Source organism: Macaca mulatta, chromosome 11 (assembly GCF_049350105.2).
Source record: "Macaca mulatta isolate MMU2019108-1 chromosome 11, T2T-MMU8v2.0, whole genome shotgun sequence".
In the NCBI taxonomy this organism is placed as follows: domain Eukaryota; kingdom Metazoa; phylum Chordata; class Mammalia; order Primates; family Cercopithecidae; genus Macaca; species Macaca mulatta.
In genome coordinates, this window is record NC_133416.1 from 1,008,095 (window position 1) to 1,028,424 (window position 20,330).

Sequence of the window (20,330 nt, forward strand, 5' to 3'; positions counted from 1 at the left end):
GAGGCGGTCCCAAGGAAGTGGCATTCCTCTGCTGGACGGGCCGGGCAGTGCCCTCCTCTGCCAAGGCTCCCGAACCTGCTGCACTGGGCGTGGTCACAGCCAGCCCTCTCCCACGTCCCCCGCGCCCGGCCTCGGTGGGCACACGGGCACAGTTTTGGCCGCTGGGGGTAGGCGAGGACACAGCAGGGAACGTGGGGAGGAGGAAGCTGCCACCAGCCTTCGCCGTTCCTTTGGCTAGGACTCGGGTCTCCTTCACGCGTCCCTCAATTTCCTTTCTTATTCCACAGCGCAAAGGAGGAGGAAGGAAGCTGAGGACGTGTGGCGAGAGGCGGGGCAGCCCCCTCTGGTCCAGATGCCTGATGATGGAGGCCCTCAGCCTGGCCCCACCACCAGCCCCCCATCACCGTGCTGAGTGGGCCCCAGGGAGAACTCAGTGGGGGAAGCTATGATGGGGAGGGGCAAGGTCCTAAAGTCACAACTGTAGCATGGGGAAGGGTCAAGGCAGCCAGGCAGAGGGGCAGAAATCAGACAGAACCACTAGCAGTCAGCGGGAAGAATGTGGATTTAATGGAATGAAGGGTGAGGGGGCCCGAAGCCAGCAACAGTCTCGCCCCACCCACCAGCCCCCACCCAGCTTCCCAAGGGTCTCAGAGGGCCACTCTTGGCACTGGCCTTGCACATCTGTTCAGCAACTCCCGAGCTGAAAAGTCGGAGTGGGAGGCCTCCAGCTCGGCAGGTGGATTCCAAAACACCCCTTTTGTCTTATCCACTCCAGGTGCGGGGCAGGGAAGCACATGCGGCTGCTTCTGCCCTGTCCCCTCTGCAGCCATCCCCACGGCCAGGCTCACAGGCACCATCCCAGGGCCGGCCCCTAACAGTGAGACTCTAGCTCTGTGAGTCTGAGCAGGGAGGTCCTGGGGGTGGCGGGAGCCGAGGATCCTGCTGGGTTCCGCTGGGGCAGGTCCTCGGCTGGGCACATGAGCTGACGGATTCTCTGCAGGGAGCGCGGAGGCGGCTGTCAGGGGGCAGAGTGGGGGCAGGTCTGCCAGCTTCCCTCATCACCAACATCTGCCTGCCTCCCCACACACACACCTGCCCTCCTGTCATCACAGCTCCTGTCTGGGAGTCACCCTGTCTCTTCCTGAGACTTCTCAGCAGCCCCTCTGTCGCTCCCTGACACCCAGGCTAGGCCCGCGGGCCCCTCCGTACAACTGTGTGCACCCCGGCTGGCCATCCACCTGCCAGCACCTGCGAAGCCTCCCAGCCCCCCGGGCTGCTTTCTTGCCCACAAAGGCTCTACCTCTCTGAAGGGGCCCTTGAGGGTGCCAAGTCTGTAGAGGCTCCAGGCAGGAATGCAGACCATGGAGGAGAGAGCCAGGAGCCAGCCCAGGGCATCGCCCCACCACGGGTACGTGTATTTCTTGTTGTAGGTCAGCGGAGTGTACTTGATCAGGGAGAAGAGGAAGGTGGCCTGGGGGGGAACGGAAGAGAAAGGGGTTGGGGGCGGGGCCTGTGCCCTCAGCTCCCCCACCCCCAGCAGCCTGGAAGAAATCATCCTCCGAGCCTGAATTCCTTTTAGGCTCTTCTGGGCCAATCGGCCTCCAATCTTCTCCATCCACACTCTGCCCGAAACTCACACCCCCCAGCAGTAGACTCTGCCACACCAGGGCCCCTGTGCCCCTGGGCACCTCTACGTGCAGCTGACTCCCAGTTAGGACATGATCGTGTGCCCACTGCGTGCTGTGAGGTATTTCCCTCCCCTCCTGCATCGTGAGTTTGGGGTATGAGTGCATCGAGGGTAGAGGCCATGCCTCGTTCTCCCGCTGCCCCTCAGTTTTATCCTGCACACAGTGGGGGCCTGGGAACGGCTGACACAAAGAGATATGTCCAAAGTTCTCTGCAACTTTCTAGCTCGGGCCAGTGGCTTAACCACCTCTTCAACCTCAGCTTCATCTGTAACACCAGTGTAACAGCAGCACTTCCTTTATGGGGCTCTTGTGAAGATGAAATGAGTTAATACGTGTTCAAGCACCTCGGGCCCAGCATCCAGTCAGTGCTCTGTACTGGCCGCTTTTACCATTGCTGTGGTGATTAGAATATTATGAGCCGTCCAGTGCACCCGGGTTCAGTCCTGGCCTGTGACGTTAGACTCACACTGTGGTGTTGGTCAAACCGTCTGACAGCTCTGGACCTCAGTTTATCCTTCTGTGACATGGAAAGGAAGAATCTATCTTGCTGTAGTTTTCTAGAATCCAAAAGCAGGATGAGTGAAAGCCTAAGATGATTTTCAGTTCCTAGGGAGAAGTCCATGGCAGGGCTAACGGCTTCTCTACCCTGCTAGCCACCGTCTCTCCCTCCCTTCATCTGACTGTATCCCTGAAATGATCTTACTGTGCACACAGCTGGCGTGAGGAACAGCCAACAGTATTTGATAAGAGGCCACGGCCTGTACCCAATCATGTCTTCGATGTTGTCGTAGAAACGTCTGGCTCCTACCATGCAGAAAAGAAGAAGGAAGCGGGAGAGTCATTCTTCGGCACCCAGAACATCAGGAGGGGGCCACAAACAGACCAGAACGGGCGGGGACCCATGAAGAGATGGCATCACAGCTATCTGTTCAAATCGCTGCTGGGAGAAAGCTCTTGCCTGGCTCTCACAGGCAGAAACAGCAGCAAGCAGGCCTTGGCCTGGGGACGGGCAGTCACTTCCTGGTTATCGAGGTTGTCAAAAGCTGAAAATGTTTGGACAGGGCGGGATACGGGCCCACCTGAGGTGGTCTAGGTACAGCTATAACCAAGACTGTGGGCAAGGCAGCGTCCGGGGGGCCTTCCAAAGGCAGCAATTTAGGATTTGCCCGATTTTTGAGGTTGGGTAGGGAGGCGCCCCAGGAAAAGGTAAGTGTGAGCAGTGGATGCCTGTTTCGTGTCTAAGGGCCCCGAGATCCTTAGACAAGAGGAGGATGCGGGGACCTAGGGGAGGAGTCACTCACCGTAAACCCAAGCCACACAGAGGGACTCAAAGATGGCCACGAACAGGAGACACATGCCACTGGCGGCGTAGTAGTCGAAGAGCTGGAACACGTACATGCCGCCCTGCACGGGAGGAGAGAGCTGTAAAAAGAACTTCATCCAGTGGGAACAGACAGATTCCCTCCTACGCCCTTGAGCGTCACACGGTGGAGGCACCGAGCAGAGCTGGTGAGGATCACAGGAGACGGATCACAAAAGAGAAGTCATTTGTAAGGCGTAAAGCACGAGGCAGATATGAGACGCTAATTATTTTTATTATTGTTTTGAGACAGAAGATAGATGAAATAAGACAGCGATTGTTAGAGTATGTCTGAGAACACTTAGGGACTGGCCCCGAAGCCCAAGACATAGCGTGTCCTCTCTGGGGAAAGGATTAGGATAAGGGCTGTCATTGATATTGTCAAGCTGACAAGCTGCGTCTCCCTCCTTCTCCCTCCAGACGGCACACGGAACGCTCCCCAGCCCCAGGGCTCCCTTTCTCGCTTTGAAGTTTGTACACAGAACTCGGTTCAGCTGCCTGGGAAATCACCAGATCTTGCTGGAGATGCAGCTTCTCCCAATCCAGCGCTCCACATACCTCTTCACTTACTGGGGAGCCAAATGGCTCCTCACCCATCCCTGGAGGTGGGTGGTCTGTGCCCAAAGGCCAGAGGAGGGACCTGCCTACTTTGTCCTTCCTGGGATGGGGAAAAGAGGGAGTCCTAGTGTCCGGAAGCCCGGAAGACCTGCCCTGACCCGAAGCCAGGGCATCTGCCTCACTGACAGGTAGCAGCTGTCACTCGGCTCCTCCTCCCCGTCGTCCCCCGCCTCCCCGGCCCTCACCTCCGTGAGCATGACCAGCCCTACAAGGAAGGAGACGACGGATACTCCAAGGATAAGGACTTCCCGCCGGTTCTTCTTGCGGAACACGCGAGGGTACATGTCCACCAGCGCTGTCACCAGGCTTTCTACACACACAAACTGGATGAGAGGGCAAAGGGATTGCAGGCAAGGAGAGCTCCCGAGATGCCCTGTCCCTGAGCGCTGGCTTCTCGCTCCCAGGATCAGCCCTGCCAGCCTCACTCTCTCAGGTCCCCAGAGCCATTGTCCTTGCCTGGTGAGGTCAGGACTCACCCTCAAGCTCCCCTGCGCCCCCGAAAGGGCATCCTCGTCTGACATTCACCCAGCCCCCAGCTAGTTTACGGGCCCTCGGGGCATACAGTTCAACCACATGCCCGCTGCTCCTCCTCCCAGCACACACACCCCCACTCATCTCTCAGCCCCTGAGTGGCTGCCTCTTGATACCTGACTATCCAGTCCCAGGAGAACGACCATGAAGAAGAAACAGCAGGCCCAGAGAGGAGAGAAGGGCAGCATCACCACGGCCCGCGGGTAAGCGATGAAAGCCAGGCCAGGGCCTACGACAAGGAGCAGAGGAACACGGGCCAGTGCCTGGGCCAGCTCCAGGCCGTGTGTGACCCATGGCTTCCCAGTGTGGGACCATGGAATACCAGGAGCTAGAGGAGACTTCACCCCAAAGTTACTATCGCCACCACCATCCTCACCCAGGAGAAGCCACCCCAACCTCCACCCGTTTCTCGGATTTCCAAGGTACCTCTCACTGCATTCTCATTGGCAAGAACAAAATTTAGAGATGGTAGGTGTAAAGGGCTGTGGGCCTAAAGGGACTCCAGATCTCCAGATCTATTGTACAGACCTGAGGTTTCAAGCCTAGAATGAGCTCAGAAGCCAGCAGGCCATAGACATGTGTGAAGCAGACCCGGTGCAAAACACAAGGAGGTGGCAGGGCCTGGTGAGAAGCGGAGCGATCAGGCCCCAGCTGCTAGCGATGATTTCTTGTATTTGTAAGGAATGTAGATGGTACCAAAGAAAATTGCCCCAAGGCCAGGTTTGGCCTGGGGCCTCCAGTTTACCACCTCTGTGCCTGGAGCCCTTTCTGTCACCCTACGACGACGCTGGCACCGAGTGCAGAGTGCTGCTGACCCACATCCTCACGGTTCGTGAACGCTTCTCTCAACTGACTCGTGTGGCAGGAAAAAATGCACATAACAGAGCCTGGGTCTCCCCATGGGAAGTTCCTCTGAAAAGTGAAGGGCATCACTGTGACCTTGGAGGTCTTTTGCTTCTGCCCGTCCCAGCTCCCACACTGGTGAGGTGGGGATTGTGCAGGGCCTGCCCCACAGGTTTCCGTTGCATGGTACAAGCAGAGCGCCTCGCCCAGCACCTGGCATACAGTCCACACTTAGAAAGTGAGACATGGGCCAGGCACGGTGGCTCATGCCTATAATCCCAGCAGTTTGGGAGGTTGGGGAGGGTGAATCACTTGAGGCCAGGGGGTCAAGACCAGCCTGGCCAACATGGTGAAAACCCGTCTCTACTAAAAATACAAAAATTAGCCGGGCATGGTGGCACATGCCTGTAATCTCAGCTACTCAGGAAGCTGAGGCACGAGAATCACTTCAGCCTGAGAAGCGGAGGTTGCAGTGAGCCAAGATCATGTCACCACATTCCAGCCTGGGTGACAGAGCAAGACTCCCTCTCAAAAAGTTAAAAAAAAAAAAAAAAAAGCGAGAGAGACTATCCTTAATGAGAATCCCAGACCTCCCCTGCCCAGGGCTTGGCATCCTGTGTGGCCCAGGCGTGCTTCTGAATGCCATGGTAAAAAATCATCTTGTGCCAGGCGCAGTGGCTCAAGCCTGTAATCCCAGCACTTTGGGAGGCCGAGACGGGCGGATCACGAGGTCAGGAGATCGAGACCATCCTGGCGAACACGGTGAAACCCCGTCTCTACTAAAAAACACAAAAAACTGGCCAGGTGAGGTGGCGGGCGTCTGTAGTCCCAGCTACTCGGGAGGCTGAGGCAGCAGAATGGCGTAAACCCGGGAGGCGGAGCTTGCAGTGAACTGAGATCGCTCCACTGCACTCCAGCCTCGGCGACAGAGCGAGACTCCGTCTCAAAAAAAAAAAAATCATCTTGTTACAGGGCAAAAGTAGGTGAGCAAGAGCAACATTTTACGGCTTATTCAGATCAGAGCCTGGGCCTTGATGTTATTTGAAAGCAGCAACAACAGCACTGCATGGCGGAAAGGCAGTCACTCACAAACGGGGGAAGCTCTATATGCTGATAGAAACTTGCCCTTGAGATTCATTTTAAAATGAACAAAATGAGGCAAGGTACAGAACAGTGTATATAGTGTGTTATCATTTGGTTTTTTAAGAAGGAGGCAAGAAATAGAAATAGTAATATGTATCACATGTATATGTCTGTGTATATATTTTTTCTCATATATGTCTAAACTATTTCTGGAAGGATAAACACGAAGCAGACAACATTGGCTGCCTCCAGGGTAATGAACTGGAAGCCAAGGATGGGAAGAAAAATGTTCAGTACATGCCTCCTCTTTGAAGCTGGAATTACTTCTCCCCCAAGCCATCCCGGAATGCATCCACTGAATGGTGGCCGTAGCTCACCCCGAGTGGAGGCGACATGCAGAAACGTCTCTCGACCCTCGCTGCCAGAGGTCTGAGCCAGGCTCCCCGCCTCCGGGCCGCCCCAGAAACACTCACCTGACTCGGCCACCTCAGAAATGGGCACCCCCTGCTCCTGGGACATGAAGCCCAGGATGGAGAAGATGGCGAAGCCAGCCACAAAGCTGGTGCCGCTGTTGAGGAAGCAGAGGGCGAGGCAGTCCCTGTGGGGCAGGGGTGAGGAGAGGGCGGAATGGCAGGATCAGAACAGGGCTGCGGCCTCTCCCGCTTCCTGTCTGGGAGCACAGCCCCTCCTGACGGACACTGTCCTGGCCCCTTCACGGAAGCCGGAGCAGGGCTACCTGGCAGAATTCAGAGGACCACGCATAGCATGGGCTCTCCTCCGACACTCCCTGGCCCCCCCAGCCCAGGCATGGAATAAATCAAGGTAGTCCTGAAAGAATGAGGCTCCAGGGAAGTAAAACATGAATCTAGATGTGTCAAACTGCCACACAGCCGCCCCTCTCTGCCATCCTGGTCCACTCCTCGTGGGACACTACCACTCGGCCATGATCCCATTTGGCATGCCAACACAGGGATAGACACATGGTGATCCCAAACAAGAAGTAACTCTTAGTCACCTAAATTCAATGTTGAGATGAACAAGAATGATTTCATTTCAGCTATGCTTCAGCTGGTATTAAAATTGGCTTAAATTTTCTGAGCACAAACCAGGCAGGCAAGGAGAGAACAATGGGGACAGGACGTGAAGTGAGGGAGATGGTGTGAAAAATGGGTAAGGATTCAAAGTTTTGGGGGCAGAGTTACCAAGCAGGCAAGACTGGGGTGCAATGCATGACATTGCTAATCACAGTAGGACCTCACTTCTCATCGATACATTCTTGCAAATTGCAACTTTATGCAAAACAACCTATAATGAAACCAGTTTTTTTTTCCTCATCAAAGTTATAAGGAAACGACATTATTCAAAGACCTGTTGTGCTTCTCAGGCTTGCTTACCTAGCACTCCTGAGCCCACCAACCTCTACATCAGCCAGGAGGCCAGATCCTCCTGCTGTGGTCCCCCAGCCAATCACAACTATCCCACCCTTTCAGATGCAATTCTCTGTCCACCTTGCAGTTGGCTCCTTGCAGCTCCTGGTAGCCCTGGGGTGTTGGATATGGAAGTGTAGACAGGGGGGCAGATCCAGGAGCTGATACACCCTCCGACTCACCCTCGTCTAGCGTGGCTGGAGGGACAGTAGAGAGATGCAGGTGTGTGGCTCAGGCCCCACGCCCCCAATCACCTGTAGCAGTTGTTGTGGTACTTGTTGTAGCTGCCCAGGGCTGTCAGGCACCCAAGACAGATGGCGAAGGAGAAGAAGATCTGGGTGCCCGCATCCATCCACACCTACAAAGGGAAAGGGCAAGAAAGGTGAACTCCTAGGAAAGCCGGGCCATTCAAGCCATGGAAGGACATAGGCACGTGGCTGAGCCAGACACTGGCTAGGGATGGTGAGAAACCTGTTCTCAGCCAACACTGGCATCCTGCGACCTCTGTCACCCCAGTGGGCTCTACTCCCTGGGCTCCTGGATGAAGTTTCTTGGGCACTACTAGGATAGGACAGGCATTAAGCATTCAAAGAAAACGAAAAAGACTAAAAGACCCGTGGTGGAAGTGTGTAGGAGGGTGGGACAGGGCTCTAGAACAAAGTTAGGTCTCCTGTCAAGGTTTGGATCCTAGGTTCTGCCCCCACTTTCTCCTGTGACCAGTGTGGAGGAATCCAGGCACAGGGTCTCCGGAACACTCTCCCTAACATCAGGGCTCCCACCAGTACATAGCTTTGCCCCTCACATCTCAGCCACCTCTGTCTGCAGACAGGGAGAGTAATTCGCGGCCCGCAAAAAGGCAAAAGGACGAACAGAAACACCTTGAAAAGGGCTTTGTAGTGCTTGGGAGGGGAAAAATCACAGTCCAGCTAAACATAGAGTTGGCTGTTATTGTTATTATCTCAGCTGGCTCGCCCAGCCTGTGCATGTTGTGATTTAGATCTAACAGCTAGAATAACATCCCAGACAGAAAGAACATCAAGGCAACAGGACCGAGTGACCCCGCAGATCTGCAGGACCCTCCCCAGGCGCTCCTGCCCCGGCGACGTGCGCACAGCCAGGGAGCACCCTGCTATGGACGCAGACATCCAAGCAGGTGTTCCTCACATGTCTGTGTTCCTAACGGAAAGGGTACCGGATGACCTGTCTGTGTCTTTTGCTCAGCCTCATTCCGGTACCCCCAAGCAGGCCCCTACTTTCCACAAAACCCTCTATTGCTTTCATCACTCCCTTCCGCTAATATCAGGCCTCCAATTCCTCAGTCCCTTCCTGGTCTTTGCCTGCCTGCCTAGGCATGGTCACCACCCTCAGCCCCTACCCCTTGCTCCCTCCTTTCACGCTCACCCCTACCAAAGCGGCCACATTCCTCAGCAGTGTAGGGGCCCGAGGGATCCATCAGCAGGCTGACCGCCTCAGAATCACGCCGATTCCTCAGTCAGCATCCCCAGTCGAGACGCTAAATCCCTAGGCCTGAAGGAGAACCCAGAACTCGTATCCTTTTCAGAGCTTCCTGGGTGATCCTAATGGTCACCAGGTATGGGATGCCCCTATCGGGGTGCACCCAGGGCACCCATCCTCTTATCATGTTTCCATTCTGCAGGGCCAGGGACAGAGTAGGGAAGACGGTAGGGGGAAGGGGAGAATGTCTCCAGCCTCCCATTCTTGAGTTCACTGGGAATCCCGTCCTGAGATGGTCTGTGAGGCAGGAGGCGCCACCAGGAACAAGGGGTCAGCAGCAAGAAGCACAGAGGAGGATTTGGAGGGGCTGGAGCCAGTGAGGAAATCACACAGAGAAGGAAGTGGTAGGAATGAAATGCTAGAGAAGGAAACGGTGGGAATGCTAGAGAAGGAAACAAACCCTGAGGACAGGCAAGGGGAGTGCTTGCAAATTTCAGCGTCTCGCTTCTCCCAGTTAAAAAAAAAAAAGTTTCAGTGTGATGCCACACCAGTTTTGAGATGCCTTGGCCAGTCTGTTTCCTCCTTTGAGATGTTCCAAATCCTTTTCTCTTCTAAAACTCTACCACACAGATCGTGCACAGATAGTCATCTCAGGAAAACTCACTGACTTTGGCATGAAAGTCATTTGGTTCTATCTTATTCCTGCTTCACCGGCTACGTTATTGGCAGCTTCAAGAGCAGGACCTTCTGGCGAAAGGCCCTGAGCTTATAGAGAAAGCGTTTCCCCAGGGTGAGAGGTGGAGGGGCTCAGGACCAGTGCGTGTCTCCTGGGTACTGCCCCTTCATGAGGTCAGGCACCTCCTCCCACAAAGGTCATTCAGGATGTGGCTCAGGAGCCTGGAGGCCTCACGCCTTGGACGTTTGCTCCCGGGCCTGGCAGTGCACTGGGTGCACACCGGGCCATGAGTTCCCAAGGAAGCACACTGTAGCTGCCCACACACAGGCAGAAGCACAAGCCTGAGATGGGCAGCTTTGTGAACTTGTGCTTGGGAAGGAATAATAAGAGAAATCGTGACTTGGCCATTCACCTCGCCTCGGCAGGGGCGGGAGGTCAGAGTGGGGTCATGTGGAGACTGAGTTGGGGGAGACATTAATGAGAACCAAGGAAAATGCAGCAGGAGGGCTGGAAACCCAGAGCACAAGGGTCAATGCACTCTTTGACCAAAGCCTTTGACTACAGCCCCCTCGCTGGGAGCTTGGCAAGCCGCAGCTCCCCACACAGCTGCTGCCCGACAAGCCTGCTGGGATGGGGAAAAGAACAGGGTCAGAAGCAGGGCTGAGGGACACGCAGAGCAAGCTGTTCCATTCCCACCACAGGCGCCCACCCCCTGCCCACGCCAGGAGCTCTGGTTTCTGGAAGAAAGCTCTGACATGTCTTTGGCTAGGGCAGAAGGCCGACCGAGGGAAAAACAAGTGTGAAAAATGCTCGGTGGAACGCAGGTAAAAAGAGGTCTTGGGGGGAAAGAGGAAGAGAGGGGATCTGGGAGAAATGTTTTCAGCCTCAAGTCCAACCCCCAGAATTATCCATCTCTCTCTACTGTTTTTAGGAAGGCAATGTGGTGTGACGGAAAAGCACGGGCTCTGAAGTTACGTTAATCTGGGCTCAATTCCTGACTTTATTAATTGCTGGCTGTGTGACCTTAGGCAACTCACTTAACCTCCCTGAACCTCCCTTTTCTCATGAGGAAAATGGGTATAATAACAAATAATGTATGTGAAATGCCTAACACATAAATAAATATTCGTTTCCTATCTCACCTTCTAGAATGATAAAAAGCAGCTCTTAAAACTCTCAAATAATTCATATTCTTTGGAAATATCGATCACGGTGAATAAGACAGTAGTCTTTGAAAAACTACTTGAGATCAACCCAAGCTCCCCCGCGTGCTAGTTTTGTGATTCTGGGCAAGTTTCTTGGGTTCCCTAAGCTTCTGTTTCTCCCTCTGTAAGATGAGGCTGACCCCACACTCACAGGGTTGGACTGTGTCAAGCACTCGGCAAAGGGCCTGGCAAATAAGGAGGACGCAATAAGGTTAGCTTTGGCCACTGTTTACTGCTATTATTTTAAAAAGCAACTCATCTTTCATTGGTAATGAGGTGGCATAGATTGGATTTCAATGCTAAAATAAAGACTAGTTCTAATCGGTGATTTCAACTTCCTCCCTAAACAAACCTTTCCTTAGACTTGCTTCACGTAGGGATTTAAAAGGTTCCAGGAGGGCTCTTTGGTGCCCTCCTCCCGTCCCCCGCCTTTGGCAATCTCCTAAAGTGCAGCAGAACGGGCACAGGGCCAGGACCCAGGAAAGAAACGAGTGGCCTGAACAAAGCGCAGGGCTCCAGCAGAGCCCTGGGTCTCCAGTGGCCACTCTCCAGGGGGACGAGACAAGGCCTGGGAACACCGGGAAAGGCAGCAACCTGCCCCCCACACAGCGAGCCTGGCAGGAAAAGGGGAGCAAACAAGAGGGGAGCACAGCGTGGTCTCTGCCTGGCCCCCAACCACCAGCCTCAGTGCTTGGCAGAGAGATCCGCCTTTGGTCTCTGTGTCGCGGAGAAGAAATTTTGCACCTTTCTCGAGTGCCAGGCAAATGCCAGTGAGAATAATCACACTTCCCGGGGAGTGCCAACGAGATTCAATTAGGGCTCTGGCAGAGCCCCCACGCCCCGCAGGTGCTGCTGTGTTCACTGACAACAAAGGCCCAGCTTCAGCATGAGACTTGGACCAGGCAGAGAAGGCGGCCGCTCAGGACCCGTCCTGGCACTTGGCCCAGCCCCCTCCCCACCGCCCCAAAGCACTTGGAAGACAGACGCTGCCTGCACGGCCCAAAGCTGGCTGGAATGGAAAGAACGGTATCCCGGACCACAGGCTGAAAGAGGTCTTTGTCCCTGCAGTCACCCAGACACAGACTTAGGGCCTCATTAATGCTCAGAACTTGAAAGCCACCCGGTCCACCTTCTTTATGTTTTCTGGAAGCTATTATGTACCAAACATGGCACTGGAACAGGTTCGGCACGTAGTAGATACTCGTAGTAGATTCATTCAGGTTTTTTCTGATAAGCTGTGAGAGAAACAAAGGTGAGCAGCCAGGGACCTCGTCTCCAAGAGTGGACCATAAAGTGCACGGCATTTGTCACCCTTCGGACCCAGTCCCAGCTGCAGGTATGAGGGTGAAAATATGCGTGAAGCTCTCTAGGCCTTAATGTCCTAATCTATAAAATGGGGTTGCCTGGTTGACCTGCTGTGAGCGTTTGCTGAAATAAGGCATGTAAGCCTCTGAACGATGTCAGGGACAGAGGAAGCACGCCCTAGTAGTTAGCTGTAAATAGCTGATCAGGACAAAGCCGTGAATCTGTTGTGGAAATACTGAGCCCCTCTGTCCTTCCTCCCTGCCTGTCACCTTTCCTGGTCCTGCCTGCATCCTCTCTGGCCTACCTGCGGACAAAGGTGGTCAGTGATCTTCGTAGCTTAGCCACTGGTTCTCAACTCTGCCGCTCCAGAACCCCCGTGGCTTTCTCGTGTGCGGGGAGTCCAAGCCAAACTCTTCACCCGGCCTTCAAAGCCTCCCCTCCTCTCAGCTTCCCCCACAACTCCTGCTCGCCGCCTACTGTCCACCACAGCCCTTTGGTTCTAGGTAAGTCAAAGGACTTATGATTCACAAAACAAAGATATCCTTTGCCTGGTAATTGCCATAATTACTGGCTGCACAAACTTAGGCCACGGTGGGCTCATCTTACAATGAGGAACATGCACTGGGGTCCTAGAAGGATCCCAGTTGTGCTTCGACAGTTTGGCTCCAAAGTCTGACTGCAGCCCTAGTACCCTGCGTGGACATGCGGCAGTAGCAATCTTATCTCTGTGCTGTCTGAGAAATGGGAGAAGGGAAAGATAAGCCTCTATCCCACCAGAGGGTTATTGAGAAACACTCAGGACCAGGGCTACTCGACTCTGCAGGGAGGTTTCTGAAGAGCAGTGGTCTGGCTGCTTCCAGAAGCCACAGCGTCCCAGTAGAGCTCAGGATGAAAGAATCAAAACCGGGCCGCAGCGGCCAGGAGACGGAGAACGGCGTGGCTTCCGGATCGCCTGACGTTCCGCACCAGGGGGAGCTGTCGCCCCTGTGCGCACGGAGCTCCCAGCCTCGGTGTGCCTGTCCCCTTTCTCTTGCTCCCTGTCAGCAACGTCGTGAATATGCTGGTGCCCGACTATTTTAAAACGTTTGGAGCCATCCCAGTGTCTTCTATGTGCTGGGAGCCACTCGCCCTTATGTCTCCTTGGGGCTTCTTTCACAGACACAGAGAGATCCTCCAGCAACAAGAGGAGGGTCTCCAGGTCGCACACTCACTCCCCCGGCAGGGTGGCCTCTGCGCCCAGGAGGCATAACCGGGTAACATTTCAGGGCCTCTGGGGCAGAGATTACCCACGCTCCCCTCCGGCCCTCAACACCTCCTAGCTTTGCCAGCTTTCAACCGGCTGCCAAAGAGGGGAAGGCAAGAGACCTGTCAGAGGCAGGGGCGGCCCATTCCCCCTTCAGGCAGCAGGCAACACCAGCTCTCCCTACCCGGACGGTGAAAAAGCTGTAGCAGAGGGAGTGCAGACCATGAAGGCAGGGTGGGGAGGAGACCCGGAGTCTCTGGACATCTGACAGGGAAACTTAACACTAGCCCAGCTGGCTGAGGGCAGGGCCAGGGAGCTGAGACCTAGACGTGGGTCACATGGGCAGAGGGAGGGAACCAGGAGGCAGATTGAGGGGTAAGAATTAAAGAGGAAGCTCAGTAGGAGACAAGCCCCTAAGAGATAAATGTATGAAGTGGGTGGGGAGAGGATGGGAGAAGGATACCCAAGTAAGGACTGTGAGTGACACTTGGGGCCCTTGAGAAACATTATTAGAAATATTACCCTAGTAATATTTGCCTGGGTTCCCCGGCAGCTGTGAACCCAAGAAGGGACAGTGTCCGACACCTTTTGACCACAAACAGCTGCTAACACGTCAGAGGCATTTGAACCAGAGCAACTCCAGCTTGAACAGGGGCTGGGTGAAATAAAGCTGAGACCTACTGGGCTGCGTTCCCAGGAGGTGAGGCATTCTCAGTCACGGGATGAGACAGTAGGTCGTCACGTCCCCAGACACAGGTCATAAAGACCTTGCTGATAAAACAGGTTTCAGTAAAGGAGACAGCCAAAACCCGCGAAAACCAAGATGGCGACAGAAGTGACCTCTGGTCTTCCTCACCATTCTTTACATGCAAATTAGTATGCGTTAGCATGCCTGAAAGACCCTCCCACCAGTGCCATGACAGTTTACAAATGCGAAGGGAGTTAACCTCTATGGTCTGAAATCGGGGGAGAACCTTCAGTTTTGGGAATTGCCCACACCTTTCCGGAAAACTGATGAATAACCCACCCCTTGTTTAGCATATAATCAAGAAATAACCATAAAAACGGGCAACCAGTAGCCCTGGGGCATCCTACCTATGGAGCAGCCATTCTTTATTCCTTTATTTTATTTTATTTTATTTTATTTTATTTTATTTTATTTTATTTTAGAGAGAGTCTCACTCTGTTGGCCAGGCTGGAGTGCAGTGGCACCATCTCAGCTCACTGCAACATTCGCCTCCCGGGTTCAAGTGATTCTCCTGCCTCAGCCTCCCGAGTAGCTGGCATTACAGGCTCCCACCACCACGCCCGGCTAATTTTTGTATTTTTTAGTAGAGGGGGAGGTTTCACTATGTTGGCCAGGCTGGTCTTGAACTCCTAACATCAAATGATCCACCCACCTCGGCCTCCCAAAGTGCTGAGATTACAGGCGTGAGCCAGCGCACCTGGCCTCCTTTACTTTCCTAATAAGCTTGCTTTTGCTTTATTCTACTCCCCCCAAATTCTTTCTTGTGCAAGGTCCAAGAACCTTCTCTTGGGGTCTGGATTGGGACCCCTTTCCAGCAACAAACAGATATCTAGAGAAGGAAGGGTGCACCCCTGTTACCACTGTGGACATCCTAGGGTAGTGCTAGGTGCAGGGGTTCCCTGCCAGAGTGCAGGGAAAGCCTGGAGCTCAGGTGCCCTGGGAGTCACGTGAGGGCTCCTGTCTGTGGTTTCTTACCTGGGGATCCCACAGACGCGTGAGGTTTGGGTACAGGTAAAACTGAATTCCTTGGGCTGCCCCAGGCAACGTCACCCCTCGAATTAACAGGACCACCAGCATGAGGTAAGGAAATGTGGCCGTGAAGTACACCACCTAGTCATGGGCAAATGAGAGACAAGGAGCTTGTGAGTGAGGAAGTGGCAGGGGCAGGAGGCAGGGGCAGGAGCTCCTCAGAAAAGGTCAAGGGAGTGTTCCTCCTGCTCCCAGCTCGCCCGCAGCTGTTTAGTTCTGTTGCGGGAAGTCAGGGACCCCCCGAATGGAGGGACCGGCTGGGAGCCACGGCAGAGGAACATAAATTGTGAAGATTTCATGGACATTTATCAGTTTCCAAATAATACTTTTATAATTTCTTATGCCTGTTTTTACTTTAATCTCTTAATCCTGTGGTCTTTGTAAGCTGAGGATGTACATCACCTCAGGACCACTGTGATAAATGTGTTAACTGTACAAATTGATTGTAAAACACATGTGTTTGAACAATATGAAATCAGTGCACCTTGAAAAAGAACAGAATAACAGCGATTTTTGAGGAACAAGGGAAGACAACCATAAGGTCTGACTGCCTGTGGAGTCGGGCAAAAAGAGCCATAGTTTTCTTCTTGCAGAGAGCCTGTAAGTGGACGTGCAAGTAGGAGAGATATCACTAAATTCTTTTTCTAGCAAGGAATATAATATTAATACCCTGGGAAAGGAATGCGTTCCTCGGGGGAGGTCTATAAACGGCTGCTCTGGGATTGTCTGCCTTATGCAGTTGAGATAAGGACTGAGATACGCCCTGGTCTCCTGCAGTACACTCAGGCTTACTAGGGTGGGGGAAAACTCCGCCCTGGTAAATTTGTGGTCAGACTGGTTCTCTGCTCTCGAACCCTGTTTTCTGTTGTTTAAGATGTTTATCAAGACAATACATGCACCACTGAACATAGACCCTTATCAGTAGTTCTGCTTCTGCCCTTTGCCCTGTGATCTTTGTTGGACCCTTATTAGTAGCTCTACTTTTGCCCCTTGTCCTGTTCCCTCAGAAGCATGTGATCTTTGTTAGACCCTTATTAGTGGTTCTGCTTTTTGCCCTTTGAAGCATGTGATCTTTGTACCTACTCCCTGTTCTTACACCCCCTCCCCTTTTGAAACCCTTAATAAAAACTTGCTGGTTTTGAGGCTCAGGTGGGCATCACGGTCCTACTGATATGTGATGTCGCCCCCGGCAGCCCAGCTATAAAATTCCTCTCTTTGTACTGTCTCTCTTTATTTCTCAGTTGGCTGACACTTATGAAAAATAGAAAGAACCTACATTGAAATACTAGGGGCCGGTTCCCTGATATAGTTCCATCTCCCCTATCCCTTGAGCCACAGCCTCCCCTCTTCCCTTCCTCCCTCCAGCTAAAAGCTCCCGCCTCCCCTGACACATATTCAATAAATATTTGTTGAGTGACTGAATGACATTTGGCATTCTCCCAACAAGTGTGCTTGGCATTCATGGCAAGGATTGTCAGATATGAAAAGATTTGTGACACATGACCCCTGTCCTCACATAGCTTAGCACAACCAGGCAGCCAGATTAGGAGAGGCCCCCAGGGCAAGAGTTCGGAAGAATTCAGAATGCCCTCTTTGCTCCAGGGCAAAGAGTCCCCTGGAATTCTTGAGTGGGTTAAGAGTCATTTTGAGATGAAGTGTCTTCATGGAATTCTTTTTCCAAAGAACTGTTGTATGAATTAGGGAACCATGACTCGTGTTCAATTTGCAATGTGCCCACACATCATCAATTCCAAGATCAGATTACCCTGGAAGTGTCCTTCCTGTCCTTCTTGCTCTCTTCCAGTCCCAAAATCCAGAAGCACGTGAATCCAGGAGAGGCACAGAAGCAAGGACGGAAGCTGCATCAAATCCTTGCTGGGTCATCACCTCCCATCCTCGACGGGGCCACAGCTTCGAGAACTCCTGGGTGACAGCCCCTAGTGAGGACAGGGAGTCCGGGGATGGGAGGGGCAGGAGCTCCCCACACGAACCTTGCCTGTGGACTTGACCCCCTTCCAGATGCAGAAGTAGCAGATGACCCAGGCCAGCAGGAGGCACAGAGCCAGCTCCCAGCGCAGGGCCCCCAGGTGCTGGATCCCATCAGAGATCTTCAAGACCCGCCGCCTGGGGAAAGAAGGGTTGAACCTGGCTTACTTTTTCTGCTCAGTTTTGTGGCCCCGTTCCTGGGACAGTGGAGCCGAGCTGTGCCTCCCGGCTCTTGTCCAAAGGCTTCTCTGCTCTCTTTACATGAGGCCATCCTTAGCCCAGAGCTGGAGGTGGACATAAAAGTGGAGAATGGAGACTGCAGAGCTGGAGGTGGACATAAAGGTGGAGAACGGAGACTGCAGAGCTGGAGGTGGACGTAAAGGTGGAGAACGGAGTCTGCAGAGCTGGAGGTGGACATAAAGGTGGAGAACGGAGACTGCAGAGCTGGAGGTGGACATAAAGGTGGAGAACGGAGTCTGCAGAGCTGGAGGTGGACATAAAGGTGGAGAACGGAGACTGCAGAGCTGGAGGTGGACATAAAGGTGGAGAACGGAGACTGCAGAGCTGGAGGTGGACATAAAGGTGGAGAACGGAGACTGCAGAAAGGTGGAGAATGGAGACTGTCCCAGGTAAGTTTGCTCCAAGTGCTTTCTCCCCAGCCAGGGGAAGGAGGTGCAGGCACCTATGTTCCCAACCAAGGTTTCAGGACTTTTTGACAGCAGGACTCTTGCCCTGGGTGAATATCAATACTGGGGGGAGGGGTGGGTCACAGTCCACACACTTGCAGCCACAGGGAGGAGGAAGTGCGGAGTGAGAGCACATATGTACACACACACTCTGACGAGGGGCAGGGGTGCAGGCAAGGAAGGCCAGGCACAGCCCAAGGAGAACTGCAAGAGTCTTATCTCTGAAACGAGTCCTGCAATAACCACAAACACGGGCACCACAGAAAAAAGCCACTTAGTGGAAATTCTTCCCTTGCTGTCTATTGAGAGTGACCTTGGTGTGACCTCCTCCCCATACCCTTCTTCTGAACACATGGCCCACACTGGGTGGGGAAGGGTCTCACTTACTCCCAGAACTCGATGACGGGAGAGGTGGCGTTCTCAGAGGTGCCATTCAGGGAGCCGTTGGTCTTCTGGAACTCCACACAGTGTTCTAGCCATGGGTCACGAGGAGGGAAAAAAGAGAAAAATCACCAGCCAGCATATGACACAACTAGAGAGCGGGGTGAAATTCTAGGAGAATGGGAAGGAAGGTGTTTGGCAGAAGCCAGGCTAAGGTTATCTGCACAAAACATCCTCCCACACACGGTAACCTCAACAAACGCAGCTGACTCTCTACTGCACACTTGGACATGTGGGTACATAGATGCTTGGGTATATATTCTCCTTAAGCATGATCAGATGGCAACAGGAAAGATGCTCTCCAGACCAGCTGCTTCAAAGCACACTAACATTTCTAGGTAGGCACGCTGTGCAAAGTCACCGCCTTTGAGGAATAATAAGAACGGTTTCTGGGGAAGTGACGTGTCAGAATGGCCAAGAGCACAGGCTGGAAGGCTCTGGCCTGAATGCTGACCCCCCGGGTATGAACTGTGCATCTGGGCGTAAGTTATAACTCAGTTCTCTGTGTTTGGCTTCCCTCGTCTCTAAAATGCAGATAGTGAGATCCATTACGTAGGATTGATAAGAAATTAAATGAAAACATGGATGTAGAGTGCTCAATAAATGGTCTCATTATTTGTATGTGACTTTGGAGTTTTACAAAGAGTATTGACTTTTTTATGTTTGATAAATACAATAATCCTAATCCTGGGAAATATTAAAACAGATACTGTTTTCCCCATTGTGCCCATGAAGACAGTGGATCGCCTTAGAAATGGCCTGTATCTGCTCATGAATGAGCAAGCGCAGGCCGGAACCCAGGTCAGCAAGTTGTCTGGGTTCCACCTTCAAAATACCTAGACGGATCCTTCTTGTCACCTCTACTACCACCACCCTGGTAGAGGGTAGGCACCATCCGCTCCCGGCTCCTACTTGGCCTTCAGTTTTCACCCTTGCTCCCCTCGTGAAATCTCCATTTTGTTAAACCTTAGATCACTCTATGTCACACCCCAGGTCAAGGCCTCCAATCGGTTTCCCATCCCACTCAAAGGAAGAAGCCGCAACCCCTTTAGTTGCCTTCAAGGCCCTACTGGATCCATTCCCGCACCGTTCCCTCAGCCACCTGCCTTCCCACATCCACCCTGTTCCCTGCGCACACGGGGCGTGTTAGGTGCCGCCCCAGCTCCTTCCTCCTAGAGTTCTTGTCCCCCAGCTCAATGCCTCGTTCCCCTCCTCCTTGAGACCAGTGCTGAAGGGGCATCTCAGTAAGGCCATTCCTGACCATGCCACTGAAAATTGCAGCCCCACCCATAAAACTCACAGTCTCTGTCTTATTTTCCTCCATAGCCCGTCTTCTAACATGACATGTCCTGCTGCTTTCTAACCGGACACGTCTCACCCACTTGTTTTGTTTACGTCTCTACCTCCCGGACACATCTCACCCACTTGTTTTGTTTACGTCTCTACCTCCCGGACACGTCTCACCCACTTGTTTTGTTTACGTCTCTACCTCCCGGACGCGTCTCACCCACTTGTTTTGTTTACGTCTCTACCTCCCGCACGCGTCTCGCCCACTTGTTTCGTTTACGTCTCTACCTCCCGGACACGTCTCGTCCACTTGTTTCGTTTACGTCTCTACCTCCCGCACGCGTCTCGTCCACTTGTTTTGTTTACGTCTCTACCTCCCGGACACGTCTCGTCCACTTGTTTTGTTTACATCTCTACCTCCCGGACGCGTCTCAGCCACTTGTTTTGTTTACGTCTCTACCTCCCGGACGCGTCTCGTCCACTTGTTTTGTTTACGTCTCTACCTCCCGGACACGTCTCGTCCACTTGTTTTGTTTACGTCTCTACCTCCCGGACACGTCTCGTCCACTTGTTTTGTCTACGTCTCTACCTCCCGGACACGTCTCACCCACTTGTTTTGTTTACGTCTCTACCTCCCGGACGCGGCTCGTCCACTTGTTTTGTTTACGTCTCTACCTCCCGGACGCGTCTCACCCACTTGTTTTGTTTACGTCTCTACC

The 20,330-nt window shown here is 53.3% G+C and overlaps 1 protein-coding gene across 3 annotated transcripts in view; it reads right to left on the reverse strand.

Moving 5' to 3' along the window:
* Window positions 1-544: 544 nt before the first annotated feature.
* Window positions 545-20,330, reverse strand: part of SLC6A13 (solute carrier family 6 member 13) — a 51,692-nt gene continuing 31,906 nt past the window's right edge. For 2 of the 3 annotated variants that reach the window (XM_028829068.2, XM_028829065.2), the window contains exons 5-15: window positions 18,271-18,355; window positions 17,203-17,335; window positions 15,158-15,292; window positions 7,805-7,908; window positions 6,597-6,721; window positions 4,314-4,426; window positions 3,852-3,989; window positions 2,990-3,092; window positions 2,392-2,492; window positions 1,301-1,471; window positions 545-1,015 (exon numbers count right to left, since the gene is read on the reverse strand). In XM_028829068.2, coding sequence (XP_028684901.2) covers window positions 872-1,015; window positions 1,301-1,471; window positions 2,392-2,492; window positions 2,990-3,092; window positions 3,852-3,989; window positions 4,314-4,426; window positions 6,597-6,721; window positions 7,805-7,908; window positions 15,158-15,292; window positions 17,203-17,335; window positions 18,271-18,355 — 1,352 coding nt within the window. In that variant the 3' untranslated portion in view covers window positions 545-871. The remainder of the gene's footprint in view (window positions 1,016-1,300; window positions 1,472-2,391; window positions 2,493-2,989; window positions 3,093-3,851; window positions 3,990-4,313; window positions 4,427-6,596; window positions 6,722-7,804; window positions 7,909-15,157; window positions 15,293-17,202; window positions 17,336-18,270; window positions 18,356-20,330) is intronic. The other variant, XM_028829072.2, reaches the window with a different exon arrangement.